General features: G+C 36.2%; 1 protein-coding gene across 9 annotated transcripts in view; it reads left to right on the top strand.

Annotated features, from left to right (window-relative positions):
* Positions 1–25,788, top strand: part of SUPT3H (SPT3 homolog, SAGA and STAGA complex component) — a 556,168-nt gene that overhangs the window by 338,436 nt on the left and 191,944 nt on the right. For 7 of the 9 annotated variants that reach the window (XR_010322261.1, XM_064286858.1, XM_064286849.1 and 4 more), the window contains 2 exons: positions 16,993–17,079; positions 20,370–20,460. Coding sequence is in view for 8 of the 9 variants with exons in the window: in XM_064286858.1 (XP_064142928.1) it covers positions 16,993–17,079; positions 20,370–20,460 (178 nt within the window). In the remaining variant the exon portion in view is untranslated. The remainder of the gene's footprint in view (positions 1–16,992; positions 17,080–20,369; positions 20,461–25,788) is intronic. The other 2 variants (XM_064286870.1, XM_064286866.1) reach the window with 1 other exon arrangement.

The raw sequence follows: 25,788 nt of genomic DNA, 5'->3' as shown, positions 1-25,788 counted from the left end.
CTTAATAACATACTAACACTTCCAAAAGAACTAATTTTGTAAAATATGCCAGACAGCTTGTAGTATAGTCAGTAAATCCTAATTGACGTTCTTGTTTCCCTTGCTATTGGTGTTACCCTTTCTTAAAGTAAGCCTTGGAATCTAGAATTACAATTTCCATCCCTAGATCACATTGTTTATTTAGTGGAGGAAATTTCCCATCATTTCTATTTTTAAATTGTCTAGACAGAAATATTTTTAAAAGAATCCTAAAAACATCCTGCTTTAAGTGTTTTGGAGGAAAAGTGGCCCTGGCAAGCTTATCCTTGATGAGTCTGAAGACCCATATGGAACTGGATATCTTCTCTTCACCCCTCTCCATCCTTTTCTGGATCCTGGGAGAGTCTTCTCTACAGATTTACCTTGTCTTCTAACTTCTGGTTGAGTTAGGTCAGTGGAAGGCACCAGCAAGAGATTTGAGAGTGGAATGAATGTAACGTCAAGGGGATTGCATCCCTGTCTAGTGGACTTCTCCAGTTAACAAGTTCAGGTAATAGCTGCTTCCTCCTTACCCCTCCAGACTTAGGTTTGGTAATGGCTTCCAGCTGTTGTTAGACCCAGGAAGATGTGGTCCCACACTATGCCTTGGAGTTTCTGCAAACTAAAACCAAACCCACTGCCATCAAGTGGATTCTGACTCATAGCAACCCTACAGGACGGAGTAGAACTGCTCTATAGGGTTTCCAAGGCTGTAATCTTTATGGAAGCAGACTGCCACATCTTTCTCCTGCAGAGTGGGCTGGTGGGTTCAAACCACTGACATTCTGGTTAGCAGCTGAGCACTTTAACCATTGCACCACCAGGGCTCCTGGGATTTCCCTGACCACCCCCCCATATCTTTGCAAATGGTTCCATTATTAAATTCTTCTCAGATTACTAGTTTGACTGTGCCATTTCCTTCCAAGACTCTGATTGATAAATACATGTTCAAATAAATATTAATGATCCCCTATTTTTTATGGATACACATACATAACCTTACATTCAGTCAGATAAATCCTAAAAATTGGATTTTTCTCCAGATTCTGATTAGAGACTGGAAGGCACAATCTGATTTCTCTTCAGGCTGGAAATTCATCATGTTTTTATAAGTAGTAGTTAACTGAAAGCGTTCAACTGTACATGAATAGGGATATTTTCTTAAAACATTTTAGATAATATGTGGCAATGTCCTTGAGACTCTTTTAAGGTTAACAACTGTAATGTAATCTGTGGTTTACTTGTGCAGTTTTTGCAAAGGTGTTATTTTAATGCGTTCTCCAAAATAGTATGTAAGTTATGGTACCTATTTTCTTGGTACCTATATAATCATAATTCTTTGATTTTCAGCATAAACTTATTAAACTTATTTTAAAATAAACTTTTTATATATAATAATAACCACACTATCTTCTATCTGCTTTCATTTTTATTCTACTTCTTAATTAAAAAATAACCACAGTCTACAAGCTCTATGAGGTTAAAAATAAACTTGTTATCATCAAGTAGATTCCGACTCATGGCAAACCCATGTGTTATAGAGTACTTCATAGGATTTTCTTGGCTGTAATCTTTACACGGTTTGTCAGCCCTTTCTTCCGTGAAGCCACTGTTTGGGTTCCAACTGCCAAACTTTAGGTTAGCCGATGGCAAACCAGTTGTGCCACCCAGGGACCATCTTCTACGATGTTATTAGTTGCCATTAAGTAGATTCTGACTCATGGCAACCCCATGTGTGCAGAGTAGAACTGCTCCGCTCCAAAGGGTTTTCAAAACTGTGACCTTTCAGAAGCAGATCATCAGGCCTGTCTTCTGAGGCACCTTTAGGTGGGCTTGAACTGCCACCCTCTCCACTAGTAGTCGAGCACTTAACTGGTTACTGCTTCTATGAGGGACTCCTTCTATGCATTTAGGGACTGTGGTTTGATTTGTTTTTGTGTTTGTGTGTGTGCTGTTGTTGTTGATATTATTTGTTTGCCTGCTTGCTTGCTTGCTTGTTTTGCTTTACTTCTGATTACCATAACTTCAGGTTCTCAGCCCAGGACTGGCCTATACTTGGTGCTCAACAAAATGTATTGAATGAACAAACCAGTGACCAGTGTTCAATTAAAAATAATAGATGTTTAACCTCCATGCTTACCTATTTAATTGTATCCTCATCTACAGTACTGCAGTTTGCATATTTATCCTTCTGTTGCTTCTGTTTTGGCACTGTCACTGCCCTGAGAATACAAAGAAGGAAAGGAGAGGCTGATATATACTGGGCAGCTATTGTGTTTTAGGCACTATCTTTGGGGCCCTAGTGGTGCAGTGGTTAAGAGCTCAGGCTGCTAGCAAAAGGATCAGCAGTTCAAATCCACCAGCCAGCTCCTTGGAAACCCTTTGGGTCACTATGGGTCACTATGAGTCAGGATCTACTTGACAGCAACAGGATGTTGTTTGTTTGTCTCTATATTTATTTTTCCCATTCTTTTTTTTTTTTTAACATCAAAAAAAAAAATTTTTTTTTTTTTTTTTTATACCCTGGTGGCATGGTGGTTAAGTGCTGCGGCTGCTAACCAAAGGGTTGGCAGTTCGAATCCTCCAGACGCTCTTTGGAAACTCTATGGGGCAGTTCTACTGTGTCCTATATGGTCGCTATGGGTTGGAATCGACTCGACAGCACTGGGTTATTTATAGTATAACTATCTTAGTCATCTACGGCTGCTATAACAGAAATACCACAAGTGGATGGCTTTAACAAATAGAAGTTTATTCTCTCACTGTCTAATAGGCTAGAAGCCTGAATTCAGGGTGCCAGCTTCAGGGAAAGACTTTCTTTCTCTATTGGCACTGGAGGAAAGTCCTTGTCATCAACCTTCTTGCCCTGGTCTAGCAGCTTTTCAGCACAGACCCCGGTACCAAAGGAGGTGCTCCCCTCCTAGTTCTTCATTCCTGGTGGCATGAGGTCCCCCCTGCCTCTCAGCTTGCTTCTCTTTTTTAGATCTCAAAAGAGATTGACTCAAGATACAACCTAATCTTGTAGATTGAGTCCTTCCTCATTAACATAATTGCCTCTAATCCTGCCTCATTAACATCATAGAGGTAGGATTTGCAACACATCAGATGACAAAATGGTAGACAGTCACACAATACTGGGAATCATGGCCTAGCCAAGTTGACACACATATTTGATGGACACAATTTCATCTATCACAGTAACTGTTATTCCTCCTGGGTTTGTTTGTTTTGATAAATTAGTACAATCTCAGTTTAAAAAAAAAAAAATTTTTTTTTATTTCTTATAAATTAGTACAATCTCAGTTTAAAAAAAAAAAATTTTTTTTTATTTCTTATCACACATTAATTGAGAGTTTGCAATCCAGAAGCCAAACATAAACAGATCTTTACAAAGCAGTGTGATAAGCAGTCAGCTAGCTGAAGCTGTACAAGGTACCCAGGCAGCACAATGGAAAGGGAATGATTAGGTCCATGCTTGAGTAAGGGAAGACCTCAGAGAGGCTGTGGCATCTCACTCACATTTTTATTTTTGAAGGATATGGGGTTCACAAGGCACACCGTCTCCTCTGTGCTGTTTGCTTTTTTGGAATGTGCCTGGGTGAGTGAGTGATGTTAGATGATTATATCATTTTTATCCTGCTGTGAATGAATCTATTAACAATATCCTGATTTTGGTTTTAGTTGCCAGAGCTAAAACATTTTTTCAGCCTACCAGATTATCAGTGGACTCTTTTTTCCTTCTCAATATACATTGCTGTTTCGTCTGAGTGATATTTTGTGCTTGTATGGTGCTTTTTAGTTCTCCATGCACCTGTACCCACATTACTCAATCTGATCTTCACAGTGACCTGTGTGTGTAATAAGACCTGTATTATAGCATCATCTTGACCCCTTCTTAATAACCTGATAATTGAATATGAGACTGAGATCTGAGGCTAGGAAACCTGACTTTTCATTTTGTTTTACATATGCTACATCCAATTTGATAAATACTATATACAACATATATTGGTTTTCTTATGTAAGCATTTGTTGGTACAGAATTTGAATAAGGGCTACTTACTCTGAAAGGCTGAGGAGGAAGTATATACAAATTATTACTGTTGGTCTTATGATGAAATCATGGGGCAGATTGGAAACGAATAGAGACCAGTCTCTTTTGTACAGGTAGTAATTACACTGCTATAATCCCATTTTGCAACTGTCTTTGGCTTTCAAATATGTCTGCAACTGTTGGGTAGGATACTGGAATAATTTACTGTATCACCTGCTGATTTGTGTACCATGGTAAACATTATGGTAAAATACAACACTAATGCTAAATAATAATTTAACCCCTACTTCCTTCCATGCTCATACAATTAATCGTATTGGGTGCTCTTTCCACAGGTATGATTAAGTGCGTTTGACTTGGAGATTTGACTCCCATCTGCACCTCACCAATCCCTTCTTGTGATTCTTCTTTTCATTTCTTCGCTCATTGATGCAAGTGTTCAGTTAGGGAGCCAAAAGTAAACTATAAAACCAAAAAACCAAACTGTTGCCCTTGAGTCAATTCTAACTCATAGCAACCCTATAGGACACAGTAGAACTGCCCCATAGGGTTTCCAAGGCTGTAATCTTTATGGAAGCATATTGCCACATCTTTCTCCCATGGAGCAGCTGGTAGGTTTAAACCACTGACCGTTTGGTTAGCAGCTGAGCTCTTAACCACTGCACCACCAGGGCTCCTAAGTGAGGTGTAAACCAAAACCAAACCCATTGCCATCAAGTCAATTCCGACTCATAGCAACCCTACAGGAAAGAGTAGAACTGCCCCATAGGGTCTCCAAGGAGTGCCTGGTGGATTGGAACTCCTGACCTTATTGGTTAGCAACTGAACTCTTAACCACTACACCACCAGGGTAACCCCTACAACCGTTAAAATGTATGCATACTAAGGCGTGCTTTATATTACATGTTGCTGTGGTTCTACATGAGAACTTATTAGAGAAACACTTAGTTCTCTGTCAAAAGAAACCCTTATGTTTTTTCTCTGTAAGTTTAGATAACAGTTACTTTTTACAACTTGTAAGAAAGTGATTCTTAGTGACAGCCAACGTGTATACACACACAAAAATATATAATTAAGGACAAAATTGTCACACAAGTGTACAAATATTATTTACGGTTATCTACACAAATTATTTATATCCTAAATTTGTTCATGGTAAAATAAGTCATTAATACTAAATTATAGTCCAATAGTTGCCTTTAGTCGTTATGACCACTATAAATTATAGACTTTTTATGATGACCCCAAAATTTAATTTCTGTTTTCTAAATAATTGCAGATAGCTTTTATTCAGGGCTTACTATATGTGAAACACAGTGCTAACTGCGTGGCACTTCATCTGAACATCAAATCATAGGCATTTAAAAATATTTTATTAAAGTAAAAAAAGTCAAGATGGTTTTGAAAACTTTTTTGATGGGATGATTTTTAAAGCTTCCTGATAAAGTACTTGTGAAATCAGCTTGTATAATACAATAGGATGGAGATAATCTGCTGACTTAGACTGTAAGGTGGAAGTAATAATCCAAATGCCCTGGAACGTTCTTCAGAGCTCACAGTACTGAGAGCGGGAACCACACCTTAGTGCAGTTTCATAGCAGACCCTCGCTCTTCACGTGCGAGAAGCAGGTTCTGAGACCCTGCGACCAGAGCTGCAATTCTAAAATTCTACAGTTGGCACTTTCTCCATACATTTTATCAAAAAAAGACAAAATTATAAAGTTGTTTTTGCCAAAACAAGGGCAACACTAATAAAGATAAAGCTAGAAATCAATTTTCCTCACTCCCTGTGATTATTCCTTAGCATTACTTTATTCTTTCCGTTCAGTGAGGTTTGTAATCATTACATTGGTCTGTGTGTGGTCTGGGGTAATTCAGTGCCGTTAATACCCTGATATAACCATGAAGATTTAGTACAAGACCTGTGTTTATTCCTAAACATTCTAGAGTGAAATGAAAGCAGGCTATCATATGAAGAATTAGGCACAGTTCTAAAAAAAAAAAAAAAAAGGTAATTAACTCAGTCTTTTGTCTGTTAGATTTTTTTTTTTTGTCCTTTGAAGAAAGAAGTATTGACTACAGGTCTTTCAGTGGGCACCTCTTAGGAAGTGCGAACAGAAGAGAACAGTCTGGTGGATGTGCCAAGAAGTAGGCAGAGAAGGAAGAATATTATTAAGTGTAGACAGGAAAGCATACATTTTGTAGGCTACCAAAATTTTTATGGTTTTAAAATTTTAAGAAATGCACATGAAATGTACATTCTTGGACTTTTAAAATATATAATTTTTCAGTTATTGAGCTATATATTACATTGAACAAATTTACGATGGGCTCCCTTCTTGCTGCAACTTTAATTGTATTTTTTAAATAGTTAATACCCATCTAGTTTATTACTTTAATTTCAACTTTTAAAAATTTCCAAAACATTCTTTATTTCACAACATATGTTTAGACTTGAAAGTTGCTTATGAATAGCTTATATGCAAATAAGTTAAAACATTCAAATGGTTATTGTTTGTAGTTCTTCTAATTTCACATTTAAATAAGAATAACTGAGGAATTAGGTCTATGTCAAGGCTGCTGTCCTTATACGATAAATACATAGTGTTTATAGGACTTTTTTTTTTTTTTTAAATCTTTGCAGGCTGACATTGCTTGTGGCCTGGTAATTCTGTTAAAAATGTATAAATAAAAATGAATTCTTTGAACCATGAGATACTGATAATTATAGCCTTATCATATTTTTTTAAAATTTGACTTAACTGTGTTTGACTTATATTCTAAAAAGAAGAGTTAAAATGAAACCTTAAAAACTTAGTAACATCTTTTATCAATTTATATACTTGTTTATGTTTCAGATGTCTAAAGCAGTAGAAGACCAGTCACCAACAAAGAATAAGGAGATCATATGATAGGAAAATACTAAGTCGAATATCTTATATTTATAGTATTCTCAATGTTAAGTATATTTAGTTACAAACAGTTTCCTTTCAGACACTTCTTAGTTCTCAATCTTTAGGCTCTGTCTGCATGAACCACTGGCTTGGATATTTTGATCCAAACCTTTTTTTTTTTTTCCGACAGCCATTTATTTGCCAGCAATGAAAATGTTTTCAAAGGCAAATAAATGTTTTTGTGGGTAGTCTTTTCTGTGCAATGTGAGGTTTCATTTAGTGATCCCATCTTCCTCTGTCCTAAATAAGAAATTAATCTTGGAGAGAAACATGAATGGATTGGGGTTAAATATTTATTATTTAGTACAGATTTTGTATGCCTGGACATATCTCATAGGTTTGTTATGGCAGTTAAATGAGATAACATATATAAAGCAGGAAGCATAGGTCCTGGAACATTGAATAAATGTTAGCATAAGAAAGCAGGGAGCCAGCTTCAGGTTAAACGTGGGTAGTTCTTGGCTCATCCCCAGACCTTCTGAAACCACACAAAATAAGAGCAAAATAATTTAAAAAGGCATAAACCTACAATGACAAAGAAAGCAAGAGAGGATTAAATAGCAGATAAAAGACATCAAAAAACTATGAAAACTTCATAGTGAATGCTAAAGGCCTACTAGACTTGAGAAAAATGAAACCTTGGACCTAAGAAATCTCATGAAAGAAGGTACCTCCAGCAAAAGAAGTCTTGGGTGAGGCTGAAAACAGGATTTTATCCCAGATACCTTATCCAAAGCATGTGAGCAGTCAACTATCCCTTTGCTATTCTGGCAAAATACTGTAGATTTACTCTGGACAGGTTGAATAAAAGGAACTCTGGTATTAGAAACCCCAGGCACAAGGACAACCAACATCAAGTTAATAGCCATTCCAGAAAGAACCAAAAACAGAGGGAAAGCAGTTTTCAAAAAAATCCCAAGAAAATTTCCCAGAAGTGAAAGATATGAATGTACAGGTTTAAATCTCCTTGTAAGTACCCAGCGAAATATATCAAGAAAGACCCTCACCAAGGCATAGCATCATGAAATTTCAAAATTACAGTAATAAACAGAAAAATAGTAAAAGCCTTGGAGAAGGGGAGGAAAAAAAGGTAATATAAATACAACTGACTTCTCTCTCAGCAACATTTTAAGCTAAAAGACAATGGAACAATGTCTTTAAAATTCTGAGGGAAAATGATTTTTAATCTAGAATTCTGTACCCATCCATATTATCAGTTGAATATGAAGATGTCATCAGTACACTTTCAGACATACAGGATCCTAAAAAATATTACTTCCCCATGCACCTTTTTCAAGAAACTCTCAGAAGTAGATATTCAGCTGCAGCTCAATACAAGGGAGGGAGATAGATGTTGCAGCTAGGGTTCATACTGGGCAGTTTCACCGTCTGTTCAAACAAAAAAATCAGCAGTCTTCAGAGGAACATAACAGAATCCAGAGTCTTCACAATGTTTGATTCACAATCTTGGATAAATTACTTGAAATATGAAGTAACAGGAAAACATGACCCATACCCAAAAGTAAAGATCATTAATGGAAGCTGATCCCAAGATTACCCAGATGTTGAAATTAGCAGACAGGGATTTTAAAGCAGCTGTAATAGTTATGCTCAAGAGCTAAAACATAAACTTTCAGAGGATGTACTCTGCCAAAATAAGGAACTAAATTAAGAAAGGCAAAGAAATGGGATCAAGAAAATATGGATCCGACAAATAGGAGAGTTGGAGGCAACCTAGAGGACCTCTGGGGGTGGGGAAGCAATGAAACTGAGAGAAATCCCAGTATATTTCAAATCTTTCAAAGAGTTTGGGATGAAATAGTGTTAACATTCATAAAAATTTAAGCAAAAAACAAAGGTAATTACTAATTACAAGGAAGACAAAAAAAACTGTGTGTGAAAAGAAATGTGATCATGGTGGCCAAGCTGTTAACAATGTTTACATAGTTGTAATAAAATAAACACTGTATATTAACTTAACAAAAATTATACTTTTATAGATAAGGTCAAGCAGGGTGGGAGAAAGGGGTTAAATTTGGAAATTCTAAGAACACTTAAATCACCTTCATCTTCTGTAGTAAGAAGCCAATTGATAATATTTAAAACTGAAAAAACAAGCATTTTATGTGTGTGTGAAATATGAAGACATAACAAAGAACAAGCTAACCTCTGGAAGCAGGAATACATATTGGAAGGAGTGAGGCAAGGTATTCCTGTCATTGTAGTATTATTTGACTTCTAATGTTATATACATTTTAACTCTGATAAATATTAAAAACATAGAATTAAATATTGGTAACACACATAGAACAGTGCCTAGGACAAATTAGGTACTCAACATACGGTAGCTGTTGTTATTACTAAGATTATTAATTCTCCTACTAGTCACTAAAAAAAAAAAAAAAAAAAAAATTTTTTTTAAGTCACTAAAGTCACCGATTATTCATTTCAACCAAAAAAGTAAAGATATAAATCTGAGAAGGCATTTGATATATCTTAGGCTACGAATTATTTAGTGGCAGAATTAGAACTAGAGTCTAGGTATCCTAACTCCAAGTTCCTTTAATTACATCATGGAGGATTGAGAGAGGACCTTTGAGGTTATGTATGGCCAGCAAGAATGATTTCAAGCAGAGCTACCCTTTCGTAGCCTAACTTAGAATCTGATAAGCCATGTGTGATGGATAGATCAATGGGTAGAAAAACAGACAAATAAGTAATCTTAGGCAAGATTCTGCATCTTCATGATACCAGCTCTCCACAACTCCTGCCTTTTACTACAGGCTGTCCCCAGGTTAATACCCATTGCTGTAGAGTCGATTCCAACTCATTGTGACCCTATAGGACACAGTAGAACTGCCCCATAGGGATTCCAAGGAGCAACTAGTGGATTTGAACTGCCAGCCTTTTGGGTAGCAGCCAAGCTCTTAACCAGTGAACCATCAGGGCTTCAGTCCCCAGGTTAGGAATGTCCAAATGATGGACAGCTTGTACTTGCCCTTTCATGTTATGTAAATTTGTCCTCACTTTGAAATGATTGAACCAACCCCTACTCCCAGCTGGTATCATGAAGATGCATCACAGTCACCTTCACTTAATGAATTTGCACCTTTAAATCATTGAGAAGTCTTTGGTCCTTTTCCTGCACTAAAGTCAGGCTAAATAAGAACTGTATTCACCTGTTCAAACTTACCTACAAATTCACCTTAAAGACACTGCTAGGAATGGATCTTGTTTGTAAGCCTGTGTTTATCCTCAAAGAGGAAAGAGTCTTAAGCATGACCCAAAGGAAAGAGATGCAGCAGAAGAGTTGTTAAAATGGAATATTTTCAGTATTTTAATACTTATGGGATCATCAATTTGATTTTGCTGTACTTTTAAAACCATTTGGAACTTTAGAGGAATATTTCTGCTGAATTTATGTGGGCCCCAGCCAAATGTAGAGACAGCAAAGGAATCTGAAGTTTAAATAAGAACACATAGAATCTAAAAACCTGGTTTCATTCCCAGAGCTGCATCACAATCTACATCACAAACAGGTGAAGTCGTGATAAAGCCATGCAGACATGTCTCAGCTGAACTACACTGAGTGCTGGGCATCTGCTTGGTGAGGGTCATAGAACTAGAAAGGACCATGTACTGTGGGATTCAGGCTCTTCGACTTCAGTCGCTGCCACAGCAGTGCCATCATGCTAGATGATCAGTCTGTTTCTCAGGTCTCAGAGAATGAAGGTGCCTTGGATTCCCAGCATTTCGTCACTCTGGATCCAAAACAACCTCACTCTCCTGCCGTTTAAACCAGTATCTCCTTATCCTTTCCATATGAATAGGAGGCAGGTGTATACATGGTAAGGATGTGCCTTTATTTATTCGTGTCAGGTATTTGGAGGTTCTGGTTTTCAAGGAGCTTAAGAACCCTGATTTCACTTTTTAGACAGACTGTTTTCTAACAATTCTAATAACAACATATGTCTACGTTGAGTTTAAAAAAGGAAACATCCAGATACTGTATTATTTTTCAAACACATTCATGAATAACATTTTACATTATTTAACTTTTAGAGATCAGCTTTTAAGGGCTTATTTGCATATCGTTTCTCAATTGCTGAAAAGTAGAGATGTTTTGTTTTTTAGAAAAGCTATGTTTGTTTTTCAGTTGACCTTAATTTTCTAATCCAAATCACTACTCAAACTGTAAAATATATTGACTTCAAACTGGGAAACACACCAATTTAAAATTAGACCTTCGTGGTGTTCTACCAAAGAAAAAAAAATTCTTACGTAAAGGAACAAAGTAAGGACCTTGATCATCCTAAAAACAGAGTTTGCCTCATAGCAGAGATAACTTTGCTGTTATATAGTCATGTGTATTAGGTGCTAAGCTGCATGACGTCAGAAGCTCCTGTTTACTGCAGTATTCCCAGTGTATTGTATGTGGTTTCTCACATGTGCTAGTTGCTGTGAAGTCAATTTCAACTCATGGAGACCTCATGTATGTCAGAGGAGAACTTTGCTCCAGGTTTTCAGTGGCTAATTTTGGGGGAAACAGATCATCCAGCCTTTCTTCCAAAGCCCCTCTGGGTGATCTCAAACTTCCAACTTTTTACTTAACAGCCGAACGCTTAACCGTTTGTACCTCTCAGGAACTCCTGGGTACACATAGGTGCTCAATAAATGTTTGTTAAATGTTGGCATTCCATTTTCCCCTCTGTGATTTTTGGTTTCCCCATCTACAATATAAATGAATTGAGGTAGACAAAGTCTGTGATCCCTTCTGGTTTAAAAATATATGAACCCAGGAGCCATAGTGGAATTCTCTGTAGCTGAAACTACGATGCGTGCTTCATGTTTTGAAAGTTCTTTCTATATGAAGTTACTGGAAATTTGTGTGTAAATATGTATAATATCAAATACTTTGATCATAAAATAGGAGGTATAGATATTTATGAAAAATGGGTTATTAGTGTCCAAATTAGTTCCCTAATTCACACACATATTTATAAAACTTCTCATGGTTTATGGCCACTGTCTGAGGCAGTTCTTAGGGGGAATCTTTCAGACTTAAGTCCTGTAACCTGAGGCCAGTAATTTGCTTCTGGTAAGATCCAGTTCAGCAAAAAAGAGTAAGACCCTCAATGAGATGGATTGACACAGTGGCTGCAACAATGGGCTCAAGCATAACAATGTGAGGATGGCGTGGGACCAGGCAGTGTTTCGTTCTGTTGTACATAGGGTCGCTATGTTTTGGAACCAACTCAACAACACCTAACAGCAACAACAACAAGATCCAGTAGTCAACTACAGTGATCTCTGATTGCCCTATCTATGAACTAGGCTTACATGCTAAGTTTATTCTTATAACATTTAAAAATATAAGCAGTATAAATGAGAATGGGATTTAAACTAAGTTCTCAAAATCACTTGCTTTCTAGAGTTCATCTATAATCTTTAATGTATTGTTGGTTCTTACACTTTTTAAGTTTAAAATAACAATAAAATGCTTACCTCAATTTAAGTTTTCTATGGTCCTGGTCAAATGTGGCTTACCAACAGCTTTTGTAAATAAAGTTTAATTATAACATTAAAAAAAAAAAAACCAAACCCACTGCCATCAAGTCAATTCCGACTCATAGCAAACCTACCCATGCCCATTTGTTGGTGTATTATCTGTAGCTGCTTTCGGAGCTCTGGTGGTACAGTGGTTAAGAGCTATGGCTGCTAACCAAAAGGTTGGAAGTTGGAATCCACCAGACGCTCTTTGGAATCCCTATGGGGCAGTTCTGCTCAGTCCTATAGGGTCGCTATGAGTCGGAATCGACTGAGCAACAACAGGTTTGGTTTTGGTTTTTGGTGACTACTTTTGTTTTACAACAGCAAAGCTGAGCAGTTACAAAAGAGAACTTATGAACTGCAAAGCCTAAAATATTTACTACCTGGCCCTTTATTGAAAAAATTTGCCGACCTGTTTTAGATCGGAAACCCTGGTAGTGTAGTAAAGTGCTATGACTGCTAACCAAAAGGTCAGCAGTTTGAATCCACCAGGTGCTCCTTGGAAACTCCATGGGGCAGTTCTACTCTGTCCTATAGGGTCGCTATGAGTTGGAATCAGCTTGACAGCAACAGTTTTGTTTTTTGCTTTAAATCAGCACTGTCCAGTAGAACTTTTCTGCAGTGATGGAAATATTTTATATTTGCCCTATTCAGTATAGTAGCCACTATTCAGATGCAGCTATTGATCACTTGAAATAGTGTTACTATTACTGAAAAATTGGATTTTTGATACAATATCCGTTCCAATCTGTTGCCACTGAGTCAATTCCAACTCAGTAGGACAGAGTAGAGCTACACCATAGGGTTTCCAAGGAGCGGCTGGTGGACTTAACTGCAGACCTTTTGGTTAGCAGCCAGACACTTAACCATTGCACCACCAGGGCTAATATCAATTTTAATTTTAAATAGCCACTTGTGGCTAGTGGCTACCATATCGGACAGCACAGTTCTAGATGGAGAAGACAAATGCGAAGCACACGGATATTGATCTTTTAACATTGGAGTTCAAGTAGCAGCTGGACAGGGATGTCAGATGGAAGTGGGACTAGAAGTTCAGCCAGGCAGATGTAAGTCAGACAAGGAATCACATTTCAGGGTAGTCAGCACTAGAAAGAATAGGCATTTACCCCCGAATGGGGTAAGCAAACTATACGTAACCCAGGCCGATCAGCTGAAGAGGATCAGACTGGTGATCTAAGCATAGACAGGTAGGTCTTGAATTCAAGAGATCGTGGATAGCATGGAGTTATGGGTGTGGACAAAACTGGACAATAATGTGAGTTTGAGCCCTAAAAAGGCAGAAATGTGTTTGCTGCTTTTTTTTTTTTTTTTATCAACTGTCCTCGGGGATTAGCAGTCCGGGACCTAAAGAAAGTTGGGGAGTAGGGGTGTTAGAAAACTAGTTGAGACAGGCAATTGTACCTGTTAACAAGTACAATTAAGATTTTGTAAACCGAGCATTTAGGTTCCAAGGCTGGGTTAGATGATAAACACTATTGCAGATAAGTTTTCCTTGAGAAAATGATTTTAAAACCTATATTTTAAAGAAGGAAGAGCTGCATATGATAAGGATTCAGAAATTTCTGATAATTGGAGTTTAGTATAAAAAGGCATGAAGATAGAACCTAAGTTACTGGAGTTTAAATACGTGAGATGAAAACAAAAAATGTAATGAGAATGAAGATAAAGGGAAAATATGTGAATCAGCTAAGTTTTTTAAAGAACAGATCAAAGTTTTATAGGCTATAGGGAATTCTCACAGATCCTAGAACAAGAATTATAAACATTATATTTGAGAAAGGTTATTTTAGCTGTTAAATCTAGGGCAGATCACAATTTGGAAACACCAAAATCCAGAAACCACTAAGCAAAAAGCCCTAAAGCCCTGGATTAGGATGAATACAGTGGAAGTAGAGAGCAGATTCAAAACCCTAAGCAAATTAAAACAACAAAATTCACAGAAGTTGGTGAAAATGTAATAGACTAGGGGAAAAATGAAGTTTAATTGTTAGTGTCATTGATAGCAATGAGAAATTGGGAAGAGATTCATCTGTGGGATCAAAGATGAAGCGTTGGAGATGACATGTAAAGGTGAACGGGCACCTTTCAATGCACAACCCCAAATTTAAGTTTTATAAATGCTTAAAGTGCAAACATGATGAGTTTTATTTAATATAATAGGGGAAATTTTTTAAAACATTCGTTACAAGTATATTTAGTTTACTTTGAAAAATAATATTAATCAGAAAAAACCCAAATGATATAACTGAGTTGCTATTGTGGTAGAATAATAATGTCTTTCAGCAAAATATTTTACTAAGTTGCAAAAAAAAAACCCAAAAACTCTAAGATTACTATTACTATACCTTCATCCATATAAATAAGCAAATTAACTTCCTGTACTCATTAAGCAATTGGCTGCTAACTGAAAGGTTGGCAGTTCAAACCCACCCAGTGGCTCCAAGGGAGAAAGACAGGCGATCACCTTCCATAAAGATTATAGCCTAGGAAACCCCATGGGGCAGTTCTACTCTGTCACATTGGGTCACTGTGAGTCAGAATTGACTCAACAGCACACAGCAACATAGCCATTAAACTGATTAGGTTTAAAGTATCCCTCTGTCATTTCCTGTATATTTTATGATACCAGTTTGGGGAATGTTATGAATTTTTATTCATATGATTTATATATATAGTGTAGATTATCTATATATTGTATGGATAAAACACTGATTAATGGGAAAGCTACTTAGGGATACATATTTATCCTTGTCATAACACAAATAAAATCATATTTTTATAGTACCTCGTACTTTCAAATCATCACCACTCTTCATTTAAGGAAATAAACAGTTGCTTGGCAATGCTGCCTCTGGTTCTCTCCCTGTATGTTTCCAGAAAAAATGATACATAGCCTGTATTCTCCACGCCGATTGCATGTATTTTAGGCTCTGATAGAAACATTTTTATTTGAAAAATCATGTGTACATGTATTTCCCTGACACTATTCCAGTTTTCTGGAAAAAAAAAAAAATATGTTCATGCTTGCTGAAAACTCTTAAGTTTTTTTTTTTTTCTGGATAGATACATCATATTTTAAAAAACCTTTTCCCCCAAGATTTCTTTTTAAATGGCTCACAGTTAAATTTAAATTTCTATATTTAGGAAGGATTATGTTTATATACCAACCACCAGTATCCAGGAAATTAAGTGGTAAGGCTGACACACGGGGAGTTTATAGGCTGTTTTGTAGTCCATGTATTTAGAGAACGTTTGAAGCTTAGTTAGCAAAATCGCTTCAACATTCAAGCAGAATTTCTTTAGCACAAATGCACGATTTGATTTTGTTTAATTATTAAGATAACAGTATGTCACTTTTTAAAGATTAGTTCTCAGGAATACGTCTTAGATTTATCACTTTGAAAGAAGGGTGAATTCAGGAACAGCTTTTATATGTAAATGTTTTTATAATATTTCAGATTGGATTGAGTTGGTTTGTTGCAATCAACATAGGCTGATCAAATTTGGAAGGAGTTACAGGCACATTTTTGTAGCGTTTTCTCCAGCATCTTTATTTTTTTCAGATGGACGTATTTTATGTTCCTTCCAACTAATCAAAATAAGAAACTGATTTCTGCCAGTGCCAAAAGAGAGAACTATCATTTTTCACATTCTTCTATTTTCTAGGTCATTTTCAAGTAAGATTGTATTTCTAGGACTTCTGAATTCCTGAAAAACTCTTGACTTTGTAGATATAAGGACCCAGATGAACATTTCAAGGGGAATCTAACTTTTCATGCAGTATGTTTTGTGTTGTACATTCCAGATACAGTTAACTTTTTGTGTGTATGTGATTAGTGTGGAAAGAAATTAATGCAGTCCAGTATTATGATTTATGGACTGAATCCTTTACCCACTGAAGACTTGCCAAAACTAAAAGTATTTTTTTTCCTTTGGATATTAGAAACAGCTACTGTTTTTGTTGATCTTTTAAAGTTCTGAATGGGCCTATTTCAAATCATACCAGCATGGGAGCTCGGATTAATAATATACTTATTCAACTAGTGATACTGAGTGAAACCATTGCTCACATGGGTCTGAAGGATAAAATTTCATAAAATTATTTTCAGGTGCATTAATGCATTTCTGGAGGCCGCACATGATTTTTCTTTTCGCAGGAAAGAAATCAAGGATTTCTGTTTATTGTATCAGTTACAGGTGGGCTCATAAGTTAATTTAATTGCTTTTTTTTTTTTTTATAAATCCTAAAACATAAGATATTCTGCTTTTAAAAGCAGTAACATGATTGCTGTATTATTCCCAAAGGTTTCTAACTCTTAGTATATTTATCTCTGTTGAGACGCCATGACTGTAGTATGTTGAATTTATATTATTGAGAGAATTTTCTGTTGTTAGTTACAGCAAGCTGCTGAAATTTCTCAGCTGCGGGGAGCACGGGTGATTTCTGCTGAAGATCTTTTGTTTCTGATGCGCAAAGATAAGGTAATATAAAACAATTGCATTGTATTAAAGTGCCACGCTTAGTGCCTACTTGCACTTACATAAGGAACTATGTATCTTTGTTATTTAGCTTTCAAATTGGAATGAGAACTATAGAGCTGATGATGTTTTAGCCTTCATAGTTTACACCACAAAATGAGTTTACTAGATGAGAACTGCTTTTTATTTTTACATGAGCATTTATGTGAACACTGTGGTAACAGCTGACTCTCACTTATCCTCAGACGTCTAGTTAGACGTTTTTGTAGCTACATAATATTCACTAAATATACTGTGTGCTGTGTTCTGATAAATGGGATATAGTGAATGGCATATTTATATTTGCGTCTAATTTTATACATTATCATTATCAGCATTAGAGGCTTTCATAGAGTAACTCATCTTGAAATATAAAATTTATTCTGTGGCACCGGCTTCCAGGAAAAACCGAATCAATCAAGATGAATATCCTGATAGCTTAAATATATACCATCATTTCTATTTATTTTAAAGTTAAAGATTTACCTTTCTTATTCTTTGAACTCTAGTATTAAAATATTTAAATCAGTATTTGCATGCATGTCCTGTTTTCTATCTTCCATGAGAAGCTAACTGAAAATATTCTACAATATTTTACATGTTTTTAATAAAAGTTTCATCCCAAAATTATTTGCATATTGAAAGGAAATCTAACTGAATAACCATAGTATGTTAAGAGTAGATGCTTTCCTAAGTGAGCAAGCAGTGCTCACTTTCCTAACGTTCCATCTTTCATTTCTCCCTTATTATTTCCTGGCCTTTAAATTATACTTTCTCATTTCTCTTCTACCATTTTTATATGCCCGTGGCTCGGTGTGTGTGGTAGTTGTTTTTGTAATCATCAGAAGGCATCCCATGCCGCTCTTTTGGACAACCTTGTTAACATCCTTTCTAATACTCAGTTACTTGGTTTCGTCTTTTAAAACTTTAGTTATGATTGGCTCAATTTTGACTAAACCTGGATCAAATATTTTATCTTCCTTCAGACTGCACCTTGACCAGTGTACATTCAATTTTATAAAATGTTAGTTCAACAACTCTTAGATGGTATGAGGAATATAAAGGAAGAAAAAAGAAATGCCTTCACTCTCAAGAAGCTAATGATCTAGCTTGGGAAATCTGTATGATTTAGTTGAAGAACCATCGTACAACAGAATTTCAAGGTTGTGTGATTAGGTGGGAGAGACTGTAGGATTTGTTGAGTGGAGGTTTCTTCCTAGTTTGAGGCTCGGACAGTGTAGAAGTCATGTGGAATGGACAAATGCAGAGAAGCTAAATAGGATGCTGGTTCAGTAGTCAAGGCAAAATATGATTTTGAGAGTGGCTCTGGAAACGAATAAGAAGAAGAATTAAGAGAGATAGTGAAGAGTAAAAATTTGTAGGATGTGGTGACTTCATTATATTTGGAGGACTAAACAGAAATAGGCATTTAATCCTATATAGCATTTGTACTGTGAGAAAGGAGCCTGAGGTGCTTTTGGCAGAAATGTGGACCTTAAGCAAAGATTCTATATGAAGTTGACAGGGGAGCAGTGGAGTTACCATTCATACTTTATGGCATATTGCCAGTCAAATTTTCTTTTTTACTGACAGAGGCTCTTTTTTAGGTTGTCATATAAAATAGACCACGCTGACACTTTTTCCTGCCTTTTGTGGGAAGTGGAAATCTAAAATCATACTGAAACTTCAAGAACATATACCTGTTAATCATGCTCTTCTCCTGCCCAGATGGAGGGACTCTTAGCCAGAATCTTTACAGGAACACAGAACATAGTTCCTAGGTATGGAAACACTGGTGGCGTAATGGTTAAGTGCCACAGCTGCTAACCAAAGGGTCGGTAGTTCAAATCCACCAGGCACTCCTTGGAAACTCTATGGGGCAGTTCTACTCTGTCCTATGGGGTCGCTATGAGTTGGAATCGACTCAATGGCACTGGGTTTGGTTTGGTTTGGTACCTAGGTATAAGACAAAATAAAATTTAAAGTGCTGAATGGACTAAAGACAAAGAGAAAAGATGGGTAGCAAAAGACCTATGTACAGGTACATGTTTTTTCTCTTAAAAATTCTAGTTTGTATTCAGCCAGTATTTATTGACTGCCTACTGCATTTTTACATATTGCGCTGACAGCTTCGTTCATTCTCTCATTTGTTTTTCTGTAAAGTAGGTACTCTTATTTTATCGGTGAAGAAACTGAGCTTCAAATGGTTATGCTCTGCTTTTGGCCCTGCTGAACTCTAGTTGTAAGACTGCTATTAACCTCAGCTTCCCTGTATATAGAAAGGAGATGATAATGTTTGTCTATGTCACCAAAACCCAAACTCACTGCTGTTGAGTCGATTCTGACTCATAGCGACCCTATAGGACAGAGTAGAACTACCCCATAGGTTTCCGAGGAGTGACTGGAAGATTCAAACTGCTGACATTTTGGTTAGCAGCCATAGCTCTTAACCACTGCACCGCCAGGGCTTCGTCTATGTCACAGGGCTATTGAAAACGTCAAATGATGCATGTAAAAGTACTTTTTAAAATTCAGTATATTTCAGCTGTTATTAGAAATCTTAAACCTGAAGGTTAGAAACCAATGATAATACTTCCTAAGTGCAAGCACAGAAAAGCTACAAAGTACTGTCAGTTACTTTTAAAGTTAAGCAATTTTGTGGTCTTCTAATAAAACTAAAGACGACCGTCATTAAGACCTAACCCTTATTCATCAGCTTTGAGTTTCAGAAAAATATGTTTCTCAGATTACAGAATGTTTTCCAGAAATGTAACACATAAAGCAACTCTTCTGACTAAAAGAAAATATCCTCAGAGAATAAAAAGGAGACTACTTGGCTTTTTAAAGCCATTGTTGCTGCAAACTCAGCTATAAATCGGTTTTTAAAAATACATTTTTTGTCTTGAATATATACAAAATACCATATCCATACAGTCAGCTTGGTATGGAGAGCATGATATTTTTCACAATCTTAAGAAAGAACTTCAAAATTTTTTATAAGACATACATAAAAAAAACAATTATTGTGATTCTGGGGTATCTGGATACCTGCAAATGATAAGCGCTTTTAAAAATACTTGTGTTTTAGCTTTTATGTGTAACTTGATGATGACCTTTTTTTTTTTCCATAGATTGCTATGTTTTCTCCAATGTATCTTGGGGTACAAGTTTATTAAATTTGTTTATCATAGTATTTAATCAATAAGATGAATATGTATATAAATTTTATTTACTTATGTCATATCTTTTGATAGAAAAAACTTAGAAGACTGCTAAAATACATGTTCTTCCGAGACTACAAATCAAAGATTGTTAAAGGCATAGATGAGGATGACCTTCTGGAAGGTAACCAAAACAAAACACTAAGCTAAAAACAATAGCCAATGATACATTTATGCAATGTCAATGCAGATATTCCCAACAGAAAAGAATGCATGTTCTTTGGTTAGATAATGTAGTTTAGAAATTATCCAAATATTTACTTAGTTGCCAATTTAATCTCGTGATTTTCTATTTATGTGACTTCACAGCACTCTAGTATTTCAGTTCTTTTTTTCAGTAATGTGTCCTGCTTTACATCAGAGTATCACAAAACTATGAAAATTGCTTGATTCAAAACATAGTTGATTTTAATGAGCATAGTTTTTTTCTGTGCTGGATGTCAGGAACCAAAATTTTTATTTATCTTTGAAACTGACGCATCATGGTTTTTTTAATTATTATCAAAGGTATCTGATATGTTTTATGAAGTAAAGTCACCTCATTCTGGTGTGCCATTTCTGTGCTGTTTGAAATATAATGAAAAGCGTAACGTAGAGTAGAAAATTTTTCTTACCGATCTACCAACTCAATTCTTCATTTTAGAGTATTTAGAAAAATGTTAATGTGCAAAAGAAAACAGTGCTAGGCTGAAAATAAGTAAGTACTGAGCAGCACTTACAGAATCAAAATAAAGATGTTGTGTTTTTAGAAATTACTGATATATTTTGTATACTAACTACAGTTATTGTATGGTGGCATTCATGCTAACAGATACACTGGTAGATAGACAAAGTAGCTAAAACAACTCTAGTGGATTAAGGATAATCACAAAAAACTACTCAGGACAAACTGAAGTATCAACAAACTTTAATAGAGAACTCGTTACTTTCATTTAACCTCAGCAAATCAGCAAGTGAATTAGCCTTGCAAATATATATATAGTAAACCAAAACCAAGGCCGTTGATGTCGATTCGATTCCGACTCACAGCCACCCTGTAAGGCAGAATAGAGCTGCCCCTTAGGGTTGCCAAGGAACAGCTGGTAGATTTGAACTGCTAACCTTTTGGTTAGCAGCTGAGCTCTTAACGACTGAGCCACCAGGGCTTCATATATATATATATATCAGTGTGTGTGTGTGTGTGTATTTATATGTATATATTTCTGATAAAATGAATTACTTAATGTCACCTATTTAATATTGCTGCAATTCTCATAGAGTTTAATTCCTGGAAAATAGTTCTCCAGATGAATTTAAATGCTTTCTTTTATGGAGGGCAAAGAATGCAGACTTGGAGAAAAAAAGGCCTGAATTCAAATCAGTCCAAGTTCTTTGCTTTCTCTCTGTGTGACCTTGAGAGAGAAAAATTATACCACCTCCCACATGGAGTTCTTATGAGGGTTCAACATACTATATGAAAAGCGCCAGATATATTCTTGCCAGTGAATAAATGATGGCTGTTTATACCATACCTTGAGTACCTTGAGTGCCAAGAAGCTCCAAGTGGTGAGACTTAGAATTCAGTTTTGCTAACACCATCATATTAGTCTGATACCTTCCCCTTCCTAATGATTTTATATCTCTCCACTTTATCTTGTTTTTTAAATTTTGTGTGTTTATATGTATATAAAGCACTTTAAAACAGTTGGTATAAATTATAAAATAAAATATTCAGATAAAGTGCATCTACTTCTCAGGTAAGACTTCTAGAATAGTGGTATGAGTAGTTTGGCAGATTCATTCCACACCAAAACAACCACTGAACTGGAGAATATTGTAATAAATGGTAATTTAAAAGCTCTAGAAATTGTCCTAAGGGGATATAGAAATGGAGAAACTTGTATTCTAGAAAATGTATTAAATCTTGTTAAGAACATCAAGAGTCTGTTGCATTTGAGCCACAACCCACTTCCATCACCCCACACCCCCGTTCCACTTCAGTGTGATGGAAACTTTGGGTGCGTGTGGCCAAGAACACCAAACTCCCTCTCCCCTAGCTCTCAGTGTAGGACAGCAGTTTTACTGCAGCAGAGCAGCAGGCCAGCATTTCTCTTCTCTCCTCAGGACTGTTTTGCAGAAGTTCTATTCTAAGTATTCAGCCTCCACTCGTAGGGTGAAAGCTCCACCCCAGGCATGGCAGACTGAGAATACTGGGCCCCAGCTGCCCTTACCCTAGCCTTCTCGTAAGGAAGGAAGCGCCACACCAGAAAGGACAAGCCTAGAAGACTAAAACCCAAACCCAGTGCCTAGAGGCTACCATTTCCAGCTCCTCACTCTTAAAGCGTGGGAGTAACTCCAGGAGAAGATGATTGCTGTGCCAACTCCTAGCTCCAGTGCAGTGATGCAAAGGTTCGGTTCAGACGAAGGGTAGCCTTAAGAACAGAGAGCTCTGCAGCTTTCCCTAAGTAAACTATTTGGAACAGAACATGTTGGAAGTTCATACCTAAGGGTGTTGTAAAAAAGCAATGGAAATCCTGGTGGTGAGCAATTAAGAGGAGGCTGGTAGGTTCATGATGCTTGTAACAAGTGAAACAGTGCACCTGCCAGAAATTTAACAGAGGAAACTAGGCAAAGAGACAGCTAAGAAGAACTGTTTTGGGGTAAGGGCAAAACTCAAACTTTGGTAACACACTGACCTTGCAGAGAGGCTCAACATTAATCAGATCAGACTGTGGAGCAATTTATGCCAAGGGTATTATCAAAAACAATAGAGCAATCAGCCAGCAATTAGTGGAGGATAACAGCTGGGTGTGATAACAATAAAGTCAGACCAGCCAGAAACTTAATGGGGAGATAAGAAATGGAAAAAAGACAGCCCAACTAAAATCACAGTCATCACTGGAGTCCTGGGAGACTGTTTGCATGCTGGAGTTTGTGTCCTATAAGGATTAGCATCAGAGAATACACATTGGTGGGGGAAATAGATGTCATTGAGCTAGTCCACCTGAGTCGTTAAATAAATGACCAAACAAGCAAACAACAAGAAGCTCTAGGAGGGGGAGGGAATCATTACCTAGAGTTTCTATGTTATGTGAAATGTCCATTTTTCAACAGCAAAAAATACTAGACATGCAAACAAACAGGAAAGCGTGACCCATAATAGACAAGAAAAAGAAGCAGGTAATGAAATTGCCCTTAAGGGGCACAGATGTTGGACTTAGACAAAAAATTTAAAGTGGTTATTATAAACATGTTTTAAAAAAAAATCTAAAGAAAACCATGTTTAAAGAATAAAAGGAAAATATGACCAAATATGACAGTGTCTCATAAAACAGAGAATATAAGTAGACTGAAATTGTTTAAAAAATCCAAAACAAATTCTACAGTTGAAAAGCAGTCACTGAAGTGAAAAATTCAGTAGAGATGCTCAACCATAGCTTTGAACTGGCAGAAGAGAAAAATCATATACAAGGGAACCCCTATAAGATCAACATCTAACTTCTAATCAAAACAATGGAAGCCAGAAGGCAATGGGATGACATATTTAAAGTCTTAAAAAAAGAAAAAAAAAGCTGTCAACCAAGGAATTTACCTTGAGCAAAACTATCATTCAAAAATGGAAGTAAAATAAAGACATTCCCAGAAATGAGAGAATTTGTTGCTAGCAGACTTATTGTATAAGAAATACTAAAGGAAGTTCTTCAGACTGAAAGCAGGTGACACCGAACAGTAAGTTGAATCCAGGGGAAAAAAAAAGAGCACCTATAAAGGTAATGGGAAACCCTGGTGGCATAGTGATTAAGTGCTACAGCTCCTAACCTGAAGGTCAGCAGTTTGAATCCACCAGGCGCTCCTCAAACTGTATGGGGTAGTTCTACTCTCTCCTATAGGGTCGCTATGGGTTGGAATCCACTTGACGGCAGTGGGTTGTAAAGGTAGTGACTTGGGTAAATAGAAGAGACAGTGTAATTGCACACTTCTTCCCTCTTCTTAACTGATTTTATCAATAACAATGCAAAGGAGGTGGTGGGAACAAAGGTGTACTGTAATAAGGAAATGACACACAGTAGCAACTCAAATTTGCAGGAAGAAATAAAAGAAACCAAGAATGGTAACTAAGATGGTTAGCATAACAAACTGTAAATATATACTTGTTCTCCTTCTTTCAGCTCTTTAAAAGCATAAAATTATATGAAGTAATAATTATAGCAGTGTATTGTTGGGTTTGTAACATTTATAGACATAATAATGTATAACAATAACAGAAAAATTAGAGGAACTATATAGAAGTAAAGTTTCTGTATCCCGTTTAAGTTAGTAAAAATCTGAAATAGATTCTGATAAAGTATGTATTAGAAGCCCTAGAACAACTACTAACTCGAGTAGTTAAAAAGTAGTAAAAGAATTAAAATGTTACACTAGAAAATATTCACTTAATGCAAAAGAAGGCAGTAAAGGAGAAACAGGAACAACAGCAACAAAAAGATGTGAGACATAGAAAACAGTAAAATGGCAGAAGTAAATATAGCGATATCAATAATGAGAACAAATGTGAATGGCATAAACGAGCCAATCAAAAGGCAGAGATTGTCAGACTGCGTAAAAAACAAGATCCAACTATTTGCTGTCTACGAGAGACATGCGTAGATTCAAAGATACAAATAGGTTGAAAACAAAAGGATGAAAAAAGATATACCATACAAACTACCACAAGTGGGTTGGCGTGAGCTTGGCATAACCTGTCAATTTTACCATTCTTTTCAAAGAAGCATCTTTTGCTTTTATTTATCCTTTTCATTTTTTTTTCCTATTTCATTAATTTCAGTATTTACCTTTATTAATGTCCTTTATCCACTTTGGTCTTTTTTTTTTCTAGTTTCTTATAGTGAACTCTTAGGCAATCTATATTAAATATTTCCTTTTTAAATAAAAACGCATTTAAGCTAAAGATTTATCTCTTAGCAGAGCTTTAGCTATAGCTGTGGTAATTAATATGAAATGTTCCTCTTTTCATTAATTTATAGATTACTTATAATTTGAATTTTCATTTGCCCATTACTCCAGGGATTATTAAAGATGATGTTTTTTAAATTTCTAAGTACATAAAAAAAAAAAATAGCACCTCATTATTTTAGATGTTTTTATTGATTATTGTTTACAATCAGAATATATGACATGAAATCTCTACATTTTTGGAATTTATTAAAGTTTTTATTGTGGTCAAGTATGTGAACAAGAAAGGAGATTTTTAGGGCACTGCAACTATGTATGACACCGTTTTCCTCCATCTCCAATTCTGTGTACTTTTCTGGCCAAACTCTGTGAGACTTACCTAAATCTGGGTACCAGTGAGGCCTTATACTCTGTGGCAGTCCCAGTGAAGAGATGGAACTTTGGCTTTCCCCTCACTATGATGTAGTTAAACACAGAAGTTCAGCAGGAAGGAGCCCTGGGGTGACAACCAGGAAGTGGC

Source organism: Loxodonta africana, chromosome 1, assembly GCF_030014295.1.
Source record: "Loxodonta africana isolate mLoxAfr1 chromosome 1, mLoxAfr1.hap2, whole genome shotgun sequence".
Classification (NCBI taxonomy): Eukaryota; Metazoa; Chordata; class Mammalia; order Proboscidea; family Elephantidae; genus Loxodonta; species Loxodonta africana.
This window is presented reverse-complemented; position numbering and strand designations above follow the sequence as displayed.